The sequence below is a fragment of the Pleurodeles waltl genome, chromosome 12, assembly GCF_031143425.1.
Source record: "Pleurodeles waltl isolate 20211129_DDA chromosome 12, aPleWal1.hap1.20221129, whole genome shotgun sequence".
NCBI classification, from domain to species: domain Eukaryota; kingdom Metazoa; phylum Chordata; class Amphibia; order Caudata; family Salamandridae; genus Pleurodeles; species Pleurodeles waltl.
Window position 1 is genome coordinate 409,426,021 of NC_090451.1, and position 18,777 is coordinate 409,444,797.

Here is an 18,777-nt window from a genome sequence, read left to right on the forward strand (position 1 = left end):
AGAGTGTAGTGGCATAAAGTGTAGTGGTGTAAAGTGCCTTGGCATAGAGTGCTGTGGCATAGAATATAGAGGCATGGAGTTTAGTGGCAGAAAGTGCAGTGTTGCAGAGTAGGCTGTTGTAGAGTGCAGTGGTGTACAGTAGAGTGGTGTAGAGGGCACTGGTGTGGAGGGCAGTGGAGTAGCACTGAATGCAGTGACTCTGAGTGCAGTGGCATAGATTATATTGTTTCAGAGTATAATGGAGTGGTGTACGGTAGAGTGCAGTGGCGTAGAGTGCAGAGTAGATTAGAGTGGTGTAGAGTGGATTGACATAGAGTGCACTGGCATATAGTGGAGAGGTACAGACTAGAGTGCATGGGCGTAGAATGTAGTGGCACAGAGTGCAGTGTGACAGCGTAGAGTGGCATTGAAGGGAGTGCTACAGAGGGGAGTGGTATAGAGTGCAGTGGCAAAAAGTGCAGGGGTGCAGAGTAGAGGAGTGTGGGGTAGAGTACATTGGCATAGAGTAGAGTGGTGTAGAGTAGAGAGGCATAGAGTGAAGCGGCATAGAGTGGAATGGTACAGAGAAGAATGGAATGGGGGAAAATGAAGTATGTATGGTGTGGTAGTGCACTTCCGTTACAGACAACACATCTTCAACGGAAATGACCATTACATTTGCACAGGCATTCAGGTTTATTGACAAAAGTATATGGCGCACAAATGATAATGTGTGAAAATGTCACCACCGAGCGTATTGATTTGTTTTTACCATATTAAAAAATGTGTTTCCACCACACTTCAGAATTACCAAAAAAATCTACTTCATTTGTGCTTTTCGAATTCTGAAAAAAATGCAGTTCATTTACAGACATTTAAATTCTGTTGTGTGCTATAAAAAGTTTCATATCTTGTAGCCCTACTCAACCACACCCCCAGTAGCCTGCATGATTTTCACATAAGACCTATAACTTTGAAGTAAGAGAATGAAAAGTAAACACCAAGCTTCCTGGAAGACAGAGCCTAACATTGACCTTTGTATTTGAATGCACAGTAAACGTGACAAGATAAGAATACCATTCAAAGGCCCGTTTACAGAAATCCAGTACTGGTGGTAGAATGCAGTAAAATGGGTTTGAACAATGGAATGGGCAAACTCAAGCTGGACAGCACAACACAAATACAGCCAGCAAATAAAAGCAACTAAGTATGAGCTATAAACCACGAAGCCAATGGTAAGCAATGTGTGGAATACGTTTTCAGGGAAGTTTTCCAAATGTCCCCAAGAAGTCCCTAGCAAACCAGACAGTTTTGCTGTCTTATGGGCCTCGACCTAAAAATTAGAAAACGTTAAAAGCATTCTGACCCTGAAACAAATTGATGTCTTTATTTAAGAGTTTATCAGTTCTGAAGTGGCACCACTTTGCAGGTGATAGCAAGAGTACGGAAAGTGCCCTTAACACGCAGAGCCATCGCCAGTTTTCAAGAAGGGTCATAAAAAGTCCAATAAAGTGAAGCTGGTTTTATTTATGGCACTCAAATAAAATTCTCCGCGCCGGTGGACGAAGATCAAAATGCGACTCCTTTTCTTTAAAACTCACTGTAAGTGCAGTCGAATTAAACTGTTCAGCACTCGGAGACCTCGGATCATTTTATGTCAGTAACAGTTTAATTTGGATGAATTCGTCCAGTCCACTCCCTGATTCCCAAAACTGGAATGGTGACACACAACACTTCAAAGACACCGACAGAAACAATTGTCTCGTATTGCTTGGGTTCCATATTGCGCGTACTAGAGCGCTTATGTAAGCCTGGCAATTACCTGGACAAATCGCTCAGTCAGCTGACACCATTTGAATATGAAAGGAAAAGAGGGGAGCTTAAAAGTCTGTCGGTGTGGCTCTTTCTTTGGCTTTCAGAGGTATATGAGGGGGCGGGAGTGAACTCAGTTTCTCGGGAAGCTCTGCGCTTGGCATCCGCAGTGAAATTATTTATTAGCCCAGCGCCCGCCAGCACGTTGTCAGCGGAGTGCAAACGCTTAGCTGAGAGGTGCTGGCACCTGATTGTCCTCGCTGAAAGGCAGCCTGCAGGCGGTGCAGGCCCCACCCCGTGTAGTTCTCGGTGTTACGGCGCAGCAGTTACTCGACTGAAAGACACAGGTTTCTCCACGCAAGATGCGTAAAGGGCGCCGGCTTCTGGCTTCGGTGTTAGATGTTTTCCTAGGGCGCCTGGCAACACTTAGCAGATTGCTGTGTGTCAGTAAAGGGCACATCACCACGGGAGTGTGGGAGGCTGAGCTTCTGATAGAGATCAACAGCTTACTTCCAAGAAGCGCTGTAATAGTTCGCTGTGCTGTTTCCAGGTATCTGGTCATTAAAACGCCAGTGGTTTGTAGCAACGGTGATTTAATTTTTCGCCAGAATGCCAGCCAGGTGGGTAGTTAATTTTCAAGTTAAATGTGGCTTATAGTCAAGTGTGGGGCAGCCAGTCAGTACAATGCTTGCCGAAGGGAGAGAAACGTAGCTGTTGTTCCGTGTCTAGGAAAAATAGCCACTTGGGAGTTACTATATGAATGAAGACAGACGATTTGAAAACGATCCCAACCGCTGCAACCTCGCTGTAAACTATAACTGGAGAAGAAAAACTTACCGTGCACTTTTGGGCAGAAGAGAAAGAAATAGATGCAGGTGCTCCTTGTGGCAAGAATTGACGCAAAAAAACTAGCTGATGACTGGATCGTGGTAGGAGAATTTACTTTCTGTACACGGGGATCGGCATCTTAGTTCTGTTTATGGTGTAGTATTTCTTTTATCGTGGGAGAAGATGGAAGGCCAGGGCAACTCACTCCCTGGTACGGAGAGTCAACAGGTCAATCTGCTTTTCAACACAGCTCTCAGCACACTATTGGCAGTGACGGTGTATGTGGTAGTGAAGATCAGCGTTGATCGGCTGCGACAATGGAGATCCAAAATGACCCTGTTGATTGTAGGTGCGGGCCCTGTGGGACTGACTGCTGCATTGGTCGCTGTACGGTCACACAAGGTGCTGAAACTGACAGTAATGGACTCTCGCGCTCGAGCAGCACTTCTTTGCAGGCCGCAGCAGATCGCGCTCGACCCACGCAGTGTTCAGTTTCTCCTGCCTCTTGGGGTTGATTTTGATAACATTGAAGGTTGTTGGCACAATGACCACTTTTACACAAAGATTGGGGTCTTTCAGGAGCATCTGCTTAGCATTTTGGAACAGAAGAAGCAAATTATAGACATGAACATTCTTCTAGGCACTAAAGTAAGTAATTACATTCTACGGTGTTTCAAAGTAATCAAAATATATGCATGTTTAAAAACTGAGCACGATAAACAGTTTTTGCACCCATCTACATCAATTCAAACTTCTAGTCGCTGTTGTGTGCCTGCATGTGGGTGAGAGTGTGTTTGAGAAAGGGATTGTTTATGCATACACTTGCATGCATGCATGGGCATGTGTGTGCAAGTGAAAGTGACACTAAGTGATAGGAGTGGCAATAAATGAGATTAAATGTCAGTAAGTGGGTATAAGTGAGTCAGGGTGAGTGAGAATGGTGAAGTAAGGGTACCAGTGAGTGCAACTCAGTTTGATTGTGTAGTTGTGAACTAATCCGTGTAAGATTGACTGACAATGTGTGAGTAAGTGTAAACTGAGCACAAGTCAGTGAGAATGAAGGAGTGCAAAGGGATGAGAATGAATGAGTGAGAATGAGTAGATGAAAATGAGTGAGTTAGTGAATGTAAATTAACAGATGTGAGAATGTGTTGTTATTCTTACAAGTCTGCTTTTGGGTTTGACAAAATACTGGTGTTGGCTTACTGGAGGCAATTATTAACAGACAGGGACCTGGTATATTAGAGATAATACTTTATATATGGGACAGTCATGTCAAAAGTCTGACACATGCATCCTCTAAGTAATTCTAGGTATAGGACACCCATGGCAAAATAGTTGCAGTAGCACATTGGAGGTGTTTCATGGCATAAAGAATGACAACTGTGGCTTATAGGAGAGGGACAAACATGACAAAATGCTACCTCTCTCATACTAGAGGCACATTTTGATGAGTCACTTATAGTGCATGGATAATATTAATAGGGGGAGGGCATCCATGGCAAATTGCTTGCCCTGGCCTAATGAACTTTACATATGGGGTAGCCATAGCACAATTTAAAAAAGGGAATCAAATCCGGTAGAACAGCAGGTTTCACTGACTTGGCACACTATGAAAGCTCTTATATATTTAATGAGTGCCCTCTCATACCTCATGGATTTTTTACAGATGCATATGAGAAGCTTGCTTTTAAATGCACTATTTAACCCATTCTTTCAATATTTCCTTTGGGAGAACCTCACCCCCGAATCCATTCAAAAGAGCTCTCGTTCATTTGCTTTGCTCAGTACAGCTTAGGGCAAGTGATATATTACACCCCATCACTTTCAAAGATTATGACAGCACCCTTATATACGTGTATCCAAAAGAAGCATTTATGTTGTATTTTTATATTAATGATAATTATAATTTAAATTTAGTGATGTAAATTATTGTGATATCATCTGGGATAAGGTCAAGTGACATCACTTCCTGGGAAGATTCAAGGTCAAAGGTCATATGATGTCTCTTCCTCTGAAATCAATAAGGTCAAAATGCATGTGGTGTCACTTTCGCTACACCTAGCATTTTGGTGAATCGACGTACACGATGAGGGCTCTGATTAAGAACTGTACATAAAGGATACCTTTGATATTGCTGCCATACCTACATATTATTAATGTCTCAGAAACATTTATTTATTTATTTGGTGATTTCATGTAGTGCTTGCAAAACCTTCGAGCATCAGAACGTTGTACAGTGGAATGAACAAATCCAGAGCAAAAACTGAATAAATATTGTTGGGAAATAAGAGCAATAAACATATTTCTCGTCATTATGCCTCCCTGTGGTAGGCGTGCAGATGTGACACAATCCCAGCTTTAAAAACCTTAGTAAATCCGGATTGAGTGAACACTGTGGGTGGATGCACAGGAGCACCTGTGTGCCACTCAATCGAGAGTATAACTGAGTCATTTGACATGGTCAGTAATGGGAGGAGTGAACTCAAAGATGAGTTAAGTAAGAACTCAGGTTTACCAAGGCTGAATCTCACACATAGGATCATCATCTGGGACAGTGCTTTGTCAAGCAACAAAGCTGCTAGGATGATACTTGCATTAGAATAAATCTAAAGGTACAGATGAGTAACATTACTGTATTGATGATGAGGTGCCAGACTCTCTGATGATTTTCCCCAGTGGTTTGGTGTATAGATTGATGTATGCAGGGGTTAATATAGAAAACTACGGAAAACTTTGAGGAAGAGGAGCAGCGGTTGTGAAGGCGTGCTCATTTTGAACCAGTTGGGACCACCTGCATATAAAACATTTGAACCAGTCCAGCACTTTGCCTTCAAAGCTCATGCATTATTTAAATTCTAATTAGGATTCCATGACCATTTGTATCACAGGCGGCAGACAGATCTAGAACTATCAACAGAGGCAAGTCCCCATTGGCCAGAATATATCCTCCATAATCAATCTTTTGCAAGATGGCAGTTTAGGTGTTGGCATCAGTTCTGAAGCTTGATCGAAAATCGTCAAGATGATTGTTATCATTTCCTAACTTTTCCTAACTGTTTCATTTGGTTGTTCACATAGCTTTACAACAACTTGACAAGAAATAGTTCAACAAAGACTTGGTCAAAGTTATTACAGTCACTTGGATCTGCAAGTGTTTTTTCAAGACAGGAGACATCTGGCTTCTTTTTAAGCACCCCGGAAACATTTCTCTATTGAGGGAGAGGTTAATGATGTTGGAACAATGTGGCACAAGGTCAGAGCACATCTCTTAAGTTTAGTTGGAGGGTAACTGATCAGAAGTATGCTAAAAGTCTTAGAAAAGGTAAAACTGGAGACTTTCTTGTCATGGGACAATTTTTCCCAAGAGGGTCTACATGCTCAATTGACAGTAGATTAAATTACATAATCTCATTAAGTGAAAAACTCCATAATTGCTCACCTTTCTGGTCTGGTTGAAAAAGAAGGTAGCAGGTTCACTGTGCGAGAATCCTTGAGGACTGATTTAAGAAAGCAGCTGCATGCAGTGACAAGAGAGAAAGACTACCAAGGATTTGAGAGGCAGAGATCAAAAACAACTGTTATTGTTTTCAGTTTGGATTCAGATTATCCTCTTAACAGAGTGTACCATGTTGTGTGAAACCAGCCAGTTACATCTACTGGAACTGGTTGGGTAGTGAGACATATAATTGGGTTGGTGGGCTGGACTTGCTCCTTCTGTGTGGAAGTGATATTCAACAGACTATGCAGGTGCCTGGAGAACTGGAGGGTTACTAACTTGCCTTTGCTCACACACTACCATCTAAGCCCGCTCCTTTGCAAGCACCACAAGTATAGTATATCAGGTCCCTTTTTAACATGCCTTATTTAACTGTTGCTCAGTGGCAGTTTTGTGCAATTGTGTGTGATCTACCTTGCAGATAATCGCTTTCTCTATAGTGATCACTCTAAATTCAATAATTAGCCCTTGTGTTAGCTGAGGGTGAGGAGAATGTGGGGGTTCTGGAAAGACAAATAGTGGAGTTGTTTCTCTGACTAAAAGGGACACAGTTGCTCCAATTTCTGTACCTAGGAGCTTATTTACAAGTCTCTCTGCAGCACTTGAACGTCACTTTTTTGATGGTCCCATGGTGCAGCCTGCAGATCTATATCTACAAGGCCATGTAAAGCCACTGTGTATTGCTTTACATGTCCTTGTAGATATGGAGTGCGACAATTGCAGTGCAAGTCACTGAGTTGCCTCACACTGTGATAGGGAGGCATGCCAGGGGCGTTATGGTGGGTGTTCCCATGTAACACCCATGGTATTTCAAACATTACCAGAGTAATGAGTTTTTTTACACCTGGGAATGCGTCAAAAGCCTATGCCTCCCAAGGGGAGGTGTAACGGGGAGAAATAACTTTATTTCTCCTTATTTTTTTCTCTTTCTATGTGTGCTGCATTCTTTGTTCAGTGAAGGAAAACTCCTCCGTTGATTGTTTTTTTTGCAGGAGGGTGTCCCTTCCTGCACAAAAATAATCATCCCTACAACATAGACATCCTTGCCTGATGGTGCAAGGATGTCTGCATTGGCACATGGCAGGCCATGTGTGCCAGTGCAGGGGGAAAGGACAGGAATGCACTGTATCTCATAGATACAGTACATTCCTGCCCTTTCTTTTTGACGCAGGACAATGCAGTAAGATTACTTGTGGAGCTGGCCTGCTCAAAAACCTTGTAAATGAGTCCCCTAGTTTGCAAATGTGTTTTACCCCGTGGTATCTGTGTGTTTGTGTGTATGTGTGTGTGTGTGTGTGTGTATATACACCTGTGAAGGCATGTATCGCTCAACCAGTCATGGGATTTTATTATTGATTTTATTATTGATTTATTGACATGAACACCATGATATTTCTAGTGCAAATGAACATATATATACATAGTACATTAGTGTGATAGTTCATATTTTCTGTTATTATCAGTGGGTTTTATAAAGTGTAGCTTACTCCTCTGGATAAATAGACAAACTAGTTTGTTTGAGTTACTTGGTTAAGATACAGCAAATCAGCTAGTGTGCTAGTTTAGCTAGAGCAAGGATTTTACACTTCCCAGAAACACAAGATGATCAATTTTTTTGCAAACTGCTCTTGCAAACAATGTGATAGGATGCTGCCTGTCTCAACAAAAATCATTCTGCCAGTACAATCCTTCCTCAAAGTTGACAATAAAAGAAACATTGCAGCTGGGGACAAAACTGTAGAACGGACAGGGTACAATTAAAATTATCTTTCCAGAAAAGTGTTCCATATATCCCTTAACAGGAAGAGGAATACAATATATAGAAGCACAGACTAGATAGAAATGCATTACTTGCTTCACATCAAAAATATGCATGCTACTGCATTTTGAATCACCTGCTATCAAGAACAGGTTAACATAAATTGCATTGCAGTGATCCAAGTAGAACGGTAAACAGGCACTCCTGATGGTGACAACAGAGGAAACAATCCCAACATATTTTAATATAGAAATGGAGTAGTGATATCACTTTAAAGAGTGTGTAATAATTTTGTGTACATTATCAACGACCTAAGCATTGTAGTCTGTTAGGGCCATGCAGTAGTAGCTACTTGGTACCATTTTTGTGTTGCAAGTGGACTTTAATTGTTGAAGATGGTAGTCAATACAATAATTGCACTTGTTTGGTACATTTGTGATTGTTTCTTGGATGCTACACTGATGTCACTTAATCACGCACATAAGAGAGGCATTAGGTGAAGCCTTACAGTGTTATAGTGTTTGGTTCATTAAAGGTCACTGTAATATTAAAGGAAATGTTTGTTTCCCCTGAATTTCTCTGATTTGTGTTCTGAACATATGTAAAAACATTTATGCAGTCAGTAATGGCCTGATTCTCTTAATTAGGCAATTTTCCCACTGCAAAAATGCTTTTCTACATGTGGCCCTTTGTGATGGTGTGCCTGTCTACATTGAGCTATATCTAGGCAAAAGCAGACGTTCCTGTGCACATGAAGTATAAACAGTGTGAGAAATTGGGTTACTGGTTGGCTGGGGTATGAGCCCTGGTCAAGTAGCAGCCACAATCCTTGTCAGGGTAAGGTACAAGCAAACTCCAAATTAACCTGTGCTCGACCTTCTGGTAGCTTGGCACAGAGCGTGCAGGCTTAACTTAGAGGCAATGTGTAAGGAATTTGTGCAACACTTCAAATAGTGAAACATTGAAAACATGACACAAAAAAGATCCTGCACCAGGTTAGCAAAATAAGGCCTAATTCAATAAATGCAACCCAGCCAAAGTGACAAAAATGCAACCAGTAGAACGCAAGTTATGCTTTTCTAACCAACAATGTGTAAAATAGAGATAAAAGCATAAAGTGTCAACCACATCTATCTGGTCATACTGGACCAGGTCAAAGCCAAAAGTTCAGGATGACAAATATGGAGCATAAGTTGGAAGCAGTCCCAGATTAGTCGCATTAAAGATATACCTTCCTAGGTTTTGTGCCAAGAGTGCCGTACGCATTAGAGAGAGTTGCAGCGAGCAAGGAGAGTGTCGCAAAGCAGCAAGGAGAGTGTGGCGTGAAGAGCAAGTTGGACATCTCAGACAGGTGGACTGGTGCTTCAGGTTGGCACTCTGCTCGGGCTATCAATGCTGCTGTGCAAAGAAACGGGCAGGTGGCTGTTCACATTGAACTTCATGCAAGCAGCATGGTTCTGGTGCAGACAGGCCCACTTGTGGTCACAAAGAGCCTAAATGCTTGATTTCAAGAGGCAGTGAGCCACACCAAGGGTCCTGGACTTGAGAGGCACCACTTGGGGGTCAGGAACTCGCTACAGCTGGGTTCGGGAGCTGATTGGGGAGCCTTTTATGTTTCTCAGGCTCAGATCAAGAAGCCAGCACACTCGCCCTTTGAGTCACTCTGGGGTCTTGGGTTCAAGATGAAGTTACAGGTCCAGTTCTTCTTCCCCGGGCAAGAGGACAATAGGGAGCAAGTCATCATAATAGGACAGTAGTTTCAGTAGAGCAGCAGTCTAGCAGAGTGGCATGCCTTGTAGCAGCACAGCAATACTTCTTCCTGGCAGAGTATCCAGAGGTCCAGAAGTCTTCTGAAGAGTTGGTGTCTGAGGTCATGTTTTTATACCTTGGTGCACTGGTTCTGGAAGACGGGAGAAGCTTCTAAAGTGCATGGAATTCCCTGCCATCCTTGTACTGGCTCCAAGCTGGCTGAAGTGACAGTGCAGGATAGTTAGGCCCTTTGTGTGATGGCAGAACACAGGCTATTCAGGTCTAAGTGGGGTAGTGCTAAGCTCTCTTCCACAGCCTACAAGCAGCTGGCCCCAGAGCAAGCTGGGAGTCACAGACCGGCAGGCTGGTACTATTTGCTTAGCAACACAAAAGGATGATGGACAGAGTGCTGAACAATGCAAACACTCACCCCCAGTCACAGATCTGGGTTTAATCCATCGTTCTTTTGCTCACCATGCCACCCCAGTTTGGACACAGCCATATGCAAATTAGTCTTGACCCTGTTCCTCATGGGAACAGTCCAGCCCAATCTGCCAGGCCAGGTCCTCCCTGAACCGGAAACAAGCATCCTGGGACCGTTTTCAGGGCATCACCCTTCATCAGCCGGGCTAGCTTGAATCCAGTGGCACAGTGAGCAAGGGACCCACATCTGGTCATATCCTTCCCATTTAGGGCTACTTTAGCAACACAGAAGGATGATGGACGGAGTGCTGAACAGTGCAAACACTCACCCCCAGTCACAGATCTGGGTTTAATCTATCGTTCTTTTGCTCACCGTACCACCCCAGTTTGGACCCTGCCATATGCATATCAGTCTAGACCCTGTTCCTCATGGGAACAGTCCAGCCCGAACTGCCAGGCCAAGAACGATGGATTAAACCCAGATCTGTGACTGGGGGAGGATGTTTGCATTGTTCAGCACTCCGTCCATCATCCTTTTGTGTTGCTAAAGTTGCCCTAAGTGGGAAGGGTATGCCCAGACGTGGGTCCCTTGCTCACTGTGCCACTGGATTTAAGCTAGCCTGGCTGATGAAAGGTGATACCCTGAAACCGGTACCCAGGATACTTGTTTCCTTTCCAGGGAGGACCTGGCCTGGCATTTCGGGCTGGACTGTACCCATGAGGAACATGTTCAAGACTCATTTGCATATGGCTGGGTCCCAACAGGGGTGGCACGGTGAGCAAAAGAATGATGGATTAAACTAAGATCTGTGACTGAGGGTGAGTGTTTCCATTGCTCAGCACTCCTTCCATCAACCTTTTGTGTTGGTACTATTTGTTGGCAGTCCCCTCAGGCTATCGATCCTGCTGTGCAAAGAGATGGGTTGGCAGCTGCTCACGCTGAATTTCAGTGTGAGCAGTGTGGTTCTGGTTCAAGCACACCTAACCATTCTATTGTGTGACTATCTGAGAGGAGTTCACAAAGTTAACTGCCAGTTACATCCAGTCATGTGGTCCAGGCCAGGCTATAGGCACAAAAGGGCTAGGGGCAGAAAAATGCTTACTTTCTATAAGTGCCATTTTGAAAATTGTGTTCAAAAGCCCAACTTCAGCACTAAATAGAGCTTTTCACCCCAATTCCAAAGAAACCAAACATGAACTGATTATCTCATCCCATTTGGAAAATATACTTATAAATGTAATAAGGCAACTCCAATGTTACCGTATGAGAGACATAGGCCTTGCAGTAGTGAAAAAAGAATGTAAGTGTTTTTCTCTACCAGGACATGTAAAACTTGAATTTATACAGCCAACCTTTTAAATACACTGCACCTTGCCCTTAGAGCTGCCCAGGGCCTACCTTAAAGGTGGCTTATATGTATTAAAAAGAAAGGTTTGGGCCTGGCATAAAGTTTACATGTCAGTTTAAATCTGCACAAAAATAGGCTGCAGTGGAGGCCTGACACATATTTAAAGGTCTATGTAAGTGTGTGACACAATAAGGGCTGCAGGCCCACTAGTAGCATTTAATTTGCAGGCCCTGGGTATATGGTATACACTGCAAAAGGGACTTACAGGTAAATCAAATATACCAATTGGGTATAACCAATTTGAACATGTTTTAGGGAGAGAGCACAAGCAGTTTAGCACTGGTTAAATGTGCACAGAGTTCTAAAGGTAACAAAAACCAATTCAGCAAAAAGTGAATGTAAAAAGGCAAAAGGTTTGGAGGTGACCCTGCAGAGAGGGCCCAATATGACCCCATTCCAGCCTAGAAACAGGGGAAACTAATCAATACTTTGTTGGACGTCCTTGTTTAGACAATAGAGCATGGACATTGCAGAGGCTTACTCAACTATGGCAACACCCTCTATGTAGGAATTGCCACACACTACCAACTGAGACTTCAGACATACAGAACACCACAGTCAGACTCATCCTCAGCCTTCCCCGATGAATCCACTTAAAAACCTACCTCAAGCAACTCCACTGGCTCCCATACAGAAGAGATGCCAATTCAAGCTGCTGACCCATGCACACAAGGCTCTACACAGCCAAGGAACCGCGTACATTCACCACTGCCTGAACGTCCACCAACCATTGAGAAGACTACGCCCTGCCTCCCTTTCACTTGCACATATACTTCCCGCAACTACAGAAGAAGAAGTGGAGGGTGCTCTTTCTTGAACATCTCAGCAGAAACCTGGAACAGCCTCCCCACACACCTTCAGACCATCACCTCACTTCTGGAATTTCAAATAACCCTCAAGACCTGGCTGTTCGAATAAGCTTTGGGGAACTGCAAGTGCCTGGATACCCTATTGGGCGATTTGCCTTGCTGTATAAATCCTGATTGATTTATTGATTGAGGCCTGTGCCAGTTCTATGCCCCTCTGAATTTAATTGGATCCCAATCTCTATACTCTCCTGAGCTACTGAACTGAAGCATAGGTAACCCATCTCCTCGCCTATGGACCCCATTTAGGCAGCACCTAACGTTAAATTACTCACAGATGCATCACCATAGGCAAACAATACCACCATGGTAAAGAAAATGATGTGGCCCATCCATTTGTTGAGTCACATTTCTGTGCCCAAACCAAGGATAACTCTGCCCATAAGGACATAAACTAACAGAGGTTAGTTTCCAATGTTATCCTATGAGACAGATAGGCCCTGCAGCAGTGAAAAATGAATTTAAGAATTTTCCACTGACAGGAAAAACTTAATTGTACATGTCCAACTTTTTAAATGCACTGCATCTTGCCTTTGGGGATGTCCAGGGCGTACATTAAGGGTGACATATGTGTTTTAAAAAGGAAGGTTTGGGCATGGCAAAAGGTTTACTTTGCCAAGTCGACATGGCAGTTTAAAACTGCACACACATTGACTGCAGTGTCAGGACTAAGGCATGTTTACAGGATGGCACAATAAGTGCTGCAGGCCCACTAGTGCATTGAATTTACAGACCCTGGGATATGGTGTACCACTCTAGAAGGGACTTGCAGATCAATTAAATATGCCAATCGGGTATAAGTCGATTTTAACACATTTTAGGAAGAGAACACAAGCACATTAGTATCCGTTAGTAGTGGTGAAGTGCACAGAGTCCTAAGCCCAACAAAAACAAATTGAGCAAAATGTGGAAGGAAAAAGGCAAAAGATTTGGGGTGACCCTGCAGAAAGGGTCAGGTCCAACACCCATACATAAAATGGCTGGAGCTATGCACATATGGCTTTGCTTACACTGAATGATAACTGCAATATTAAAGTCCTCTGCTACGCATCTGTCATTTGTACCGAAGGATCTGTTGGCTGTAAATGAAAAAGCAAGGCTGAACATGTGATCCTTTGCTCATAAAGGTAAGGTTGTACCTTAGCATATTGGGTAGTACCTGGCCATATTAGCACTTTGATGAAATGTGAGTATGTATGTGTGTCTATGAGGCTACAACCAGGCATATAGAGGTGTCACTTGAAATATGGTGGATGAATCGTGGCCTTTGATGTTTTAGGGAAGCATGTGAAGATGTGACTTGACATTAAAGAAGTACCTAGATTCATGATCGGTTAGGTGGACATATTGTTCTAGAACTTGGCATAGAAAGATTGTGCCCAAAGAAATGATAGCTGAACTTTGGCAGCTGCCATTTTGCCATTGTATATGATGATAGTTTTCATTTGTTGACTGCAGCTGGTCTTGTAATGTATGCCGGGTATTTGAGGTTGTACCTGAGCAAATCTGGCTTTACCTAAATGTATGGAGCTGTACATAGCATATTCTATTAATATGTATTATATCTTGAAATACAAAGCTTCTCTAAACATGTTGTGGTTGTACGTGGACATTCATAACTCAACATGGGCATATGGGGCCTTACCGTGTATTTACATATCTATCTGACATGCGACAGCTGAGCAACGTCATATAAGTTTCTATCTGGCATTCACAAATTCACCTAGTATAAAGGGTAATCACAGGGTATATAAGCTGTAAGAGTTACTGATTCTCCATGTCTTATTCCACAGCATGTAGCAGAGTAAGTAGGCAGATAAGAATGAGCTTGTATTTTCCACTTTCAACCATCAAATACACAAAAGGTGATGGGAGGATGCTTGCAATAAGTCTAACCAATGGCAATCACTTGGATAGCTTTCCAACCCACTGTTTTTCTTCCACCATGCCACCTCAGATTAATCCCAGTCATAAGCAAATCAGTATTGGTCCTGCTCCACTAGGAACAGTGTAGCCTGAACTGCCAAGCCAGGTCCTCTTTGAACCAGAACAGCAACAACCCAAAACTGGTTTCACTCTAAATCTGGCTCTTCTGTCTGGTGAATCTGGGGTCCAGTGACACAGTGAACAAACCCCAATATGCCACACTGCATTTATAGTAAATGCAGCATGTTCTCACTGTAACTTAGACTTGTGTAGCTTCTGCAAATAGCTACACGAAAAGGCACAGTTGGCTCCAGAGCTACAAAAGTGATGTGGCCACCAATAGCTTCTATACTGAAATGGCAATAAAAGATCATCAAACAAAGTTTTAAAAAAGCCTTATAAATTCTTATTTATGTATGTTTTTTAATTACTATTTTGTCACTAATATTTAATTGTGTGCATTTTTATGTATTGATATTACAGGAAGATTCCCAAAACATAGTTTGATTGTTTTATTGTAACATGAAGCTTGATACTCACTAATACAGAGTTTCTAACAGCAGGCTTTGTGCTATATATGCATCATCAGCACATGTTTAAAAACAGCTTTGAACTCTCTAATGCAACATCTGTGGTATCAGCTTTAAGCTCTTAAATCTAACACATTCTGTATAATTTAATGCACAAATGCATATACTGTTATGCCAAAATGTTCCTCAACTTACAGGTTCTCAACTCAGGTTGGGTTCTCTCTCAGACAGGAGACTGTAGTGAAAAAGGAATGACTCAGTCTTATAGCAAAGTGAGTTTTTTGTGACTGGTTGCAGGATATTTGTATGCCCGATAACTGTGCTCATACTAACTCATATGCACTGATAACGTAAACTCATACTTGTTGTTCATCAAATGTTTGAGAATCTTCTTGGCCTATGAAGCAGTTCCAAGACATAAGGCAATGAATCTGGGGTGGTGGCGGTGTACTAGGTTTTATAAATCATTGTACCATGTCTATTATATCAATTAATGTGAAAGTCTTAGGGCCTTATTTACAAGCCACGCATGACTCACCTTTTGTGATGCACCAGCGGCACATAGTGCAGGCCTATATCTTCAAGGTCACGCAAAGCTACTTTGTGTGGCTTTTCATGGCCTTGTAGATATATGTGGAAGGCATTGTAGCGCAAGTCGCTGTGTTGCCTTACACTGCATCAGGGAGGTGTTCCTTATGAGTTTTGGTGGGTTTTCTCATACACCCATGGGCTCCCAGATTTACAAGGCCTTGTAAACCTGGGAATGTGTCAAAATCTTATGCTTCCTGAGGTGAGGTGCAACAAGGAGAAATATCTTTAATTCTTTTCATTTTTTCCTCTTTCTATGTGTTGCTGCATTCTGCAGCACACATAGAAAGAGAAAAAACCCTCCATGGATTCATTTTGTGCAGGAAGCTATCCCTTCTTGCACAGAAACAATCCTGACACAGGCATCCTTGCAACATGGTGGAAGGGTGCCTGCATCGGCGCTAGACAGCCCATTGTACGCCAGCACATGGGAAGAGGACAGAAGTGCGCTGAATCTTGTAGAGATATGGCACATTTTCTAATATCTCCCTGTGGCACTGTGCAGCGCAGCAAAGGTACTTGCAGTGCTGCCCTACGGCACAGCACTTGTAAATAGGCCCCAGAGTGTACACACGCATATGAGGCTGTCTTAAGTGAGTTTGACAAAATTAATAAAACTTTACTCAACACTTTCAGTCACTGAGGCCTTTTGTGTGAGACAAAAGCATACAAGTTGAAAACAAAAAAAAGAGCAATAAAGACAAAAAGGGCAAGAATATCAGTTGTATGGAGATCATAATCCACAATACTTGTAAAAGAATAAATCTGCAGAGCAAGCTACATTAGGAGCAGAGGTTTGCACAGTATAGGAGAACATTATAAAATCTCAAGTGATTCTCATTGGAAATGAGGGGAAGCCAGAGGTACACCTTGGTTTGCTGTTGTGATTAGCCCACATGGATGATGAGGTAAATCCTACCAGTAGACTTGTTTAATTTAAAGATTGTCTTTGAGCTAACTGGCTTTCATCCTGTTCCAAATATATTTGATCATCTTTGACCCACCCTAATCAGGTAGTGTTGCTTCATCATTACACATTATCACCCGTCTGTGTTTTTCCAATGAGATCCTCATTTTGCCAAAGTCTTAATTTGAGCTTTCGTCTTACATCCCTGGGTCCTAAGGCTTCTGATTGTGTGTAAATACATATGCTGATGGTATATCTGACCCACAAATTAGTCAACTTTCTGAAAGCAGTTAAGTCAATAAGAAACCTGGGACTTTGTCATAATATTTTCTAGTGGGAGCAGCAGGCATGTGGTACAGCGGTCATTTCCACCCACTTTGATGCATCCCTAAGGATGTCAGTTGTTTGTGCTGCCATTCCCATGATTCTCATTGGAAAGGATTACAATTTGAACCATGAAACATCAAGAGGACATTCCTATATTTGCATGGGACATGTCTTCTTGAGGTGATGCCTGTGCTCTTACGCCATATTATGTACAATGGGGCAAACAAATTCTCAGGAAATGCAATAACTGTGTGCATCCCTAATTTTACTCTGTCGGGGGGCATACCATTCCATGTGCAACAGAAGGCTGCAGTCCACTGCCGGGTGGCCCCTACCATCCCCCCAAGGAATGTTGTGTCTCCGTACAGTGAAACACAGTGTGGTGGATCAAGAACCTCAGCCAAGCATTCCCAAGGAAGGAACTCAACTAGCACATACCAGGATGGTGCATCTACTATGAAAATAGATGCCAATCCCCATGGGCAAGGTGCAGGATATGGTATTCTATGAAGTGCTGTACACTCAAAAGGATTACCTTTAAAAGTTTGGATTTAGCATGTAGTAGGCTTAACAGCACTTAGGAATTTAGATCATTGTATTTTCCTTTTTGAATTGAACCTACCAGAGAGCACATATAGGCCTCGATTATGACTTTGGTGGTCTTCCTTGAAGACTGCCAAAGTCACGGACGCCAGTGCTGGTGTTTTTCTGCCCACCATATTACCGGTACTGCTGGATTTCTGCCACATTTTTGCAGGAAATCCAGCAGTGGTCATGCTGGTGTGGGGAGGCGTTGGGGTGGTTATACCACCGGCCCCACCCCGCCAGAAGGACTCCGCCCACTGTATTATGTGCAATAATACGGCATGGCAGTGTCCTGATGGCGTGGCGCTACCTGAGGTGGAAGAACTCATTTCCGTTCCCTACTGGACGACTTCTTCCCCACACCAGGTAAGTTGATCATCCAACAGGGAAGGGGGTGGAAGGGTGGAGAGTGTTGTGCGTGCATGTGTAAGTGAGTGTTGCCTGCATGTGTGCATGAATCTGTGTATGCTTGGTTGTATGCATGTCTGGGGTAGGAGGCGCTGTACCTGGGGAGGTTGGTGGGGGGGCTTTGTGCCTGGACGGGGAAATTCCCTGTCACCGGTAGCCTTTCTGCCACGGTTTTCGTGGCAGTGCTACCACAGCGAAAACCCTGGTGGAAAGACGGCTCCTAACACCGCCGGCGGTCTGCTGTGGACTGCCTGGTCGGAGATGCTCATCTCTGGGCCAGCGGTCCGACCGCCCTGGCGGTATGAGTGGAGATGTGGCGGGTTGGCAGAGGCCAACCTGTCACACTCATAATGTGGCGGTCTTCATTGCCAGCATGTTGGCGGTTTCACCTTTGCCCTAGCGGTCTTAAAGACCACCTTAGTCTCTATGCAAAAAGACCTATTGACTTCTTACAGTGGGCTTAGAAGCCATACATTGCTTACCATTGATTGGCTTTATTTTGACACTCATTTGCTTGCTTCTCATTTGTTAGCATGAATATTCTTTACTTACTCCACTCTTCTTCTATTTGTTCCTTGCCTGGAGCATGGTGTCATTAGTTATGTCCTTCCTCTGCTCACTTTTCAGGCACTACTTTTTTCTTTTTGATGAAGCACTTAAAAGGAGTGCATGTGCTTTCCAGGTGTCTCCCTCGTATACATCTCATCCCATCCTTCGCTATTCTTTATGTTGCTCTCTCTCACCCATGTGTACACCCATGTGTGTGTTCCTGCGAAATGATGAGGGCAGCTGCATCATAGTTTTTTTTTTTCATTTTTATCCATGCTGCACAGCATCACAATTGTTGTGCAGCATCACCATAAATCATTGGCAAAGTCAATAGGTCTCAAAGTGGCACATATCTCCAAGTGTCTGGAAATACCAGAGTTTATAGTGTACAGCAGAAGTGATGCTTGAGAATAATTCACCATTCTAAGAATTGATATATTTATTAGGATGAGAGTTTGGACCAGGGAATTGGCTTCATGTAGTTAATGCATTATTTATTTTGGTTTCCAGTGCACAACATTTTTGTCTTTTATATTATCTCTTTTCTATTTAATTTGCAGGTAATCTTAGGGTCTCTCGTGCAAGATGGCTCGGCATGCCTGTTGCACCATCCCTTACTGAAAGAAAATTGGG

General features: G+C 43.1%; 1 protein-coding gene across 1 annotated transcript in view; it reads left to right on the top strand.

Moving 5' to 3' along the window:
* Positions 1-1,947: 1,947 nt before the first annotated feature.
* Positions 1,948-18,777, top strand: part of LOC138267683 (uncharacterized) — a 375,143-nt gene continuing 358,313 nt past the window's right edge. Inside the window, exon 1 of the mRNA XM_069216818.1 lies at positions 1,948-3,267. Coding sequence (XP_069072919.1) covers positions 2,803-3,267 — 465 coding nt within the window. The 5' untranslated portion in view covers positions 1,948-2,802. The remainder of the gene's footprint in view (positions 3,268-18,777) is intronic.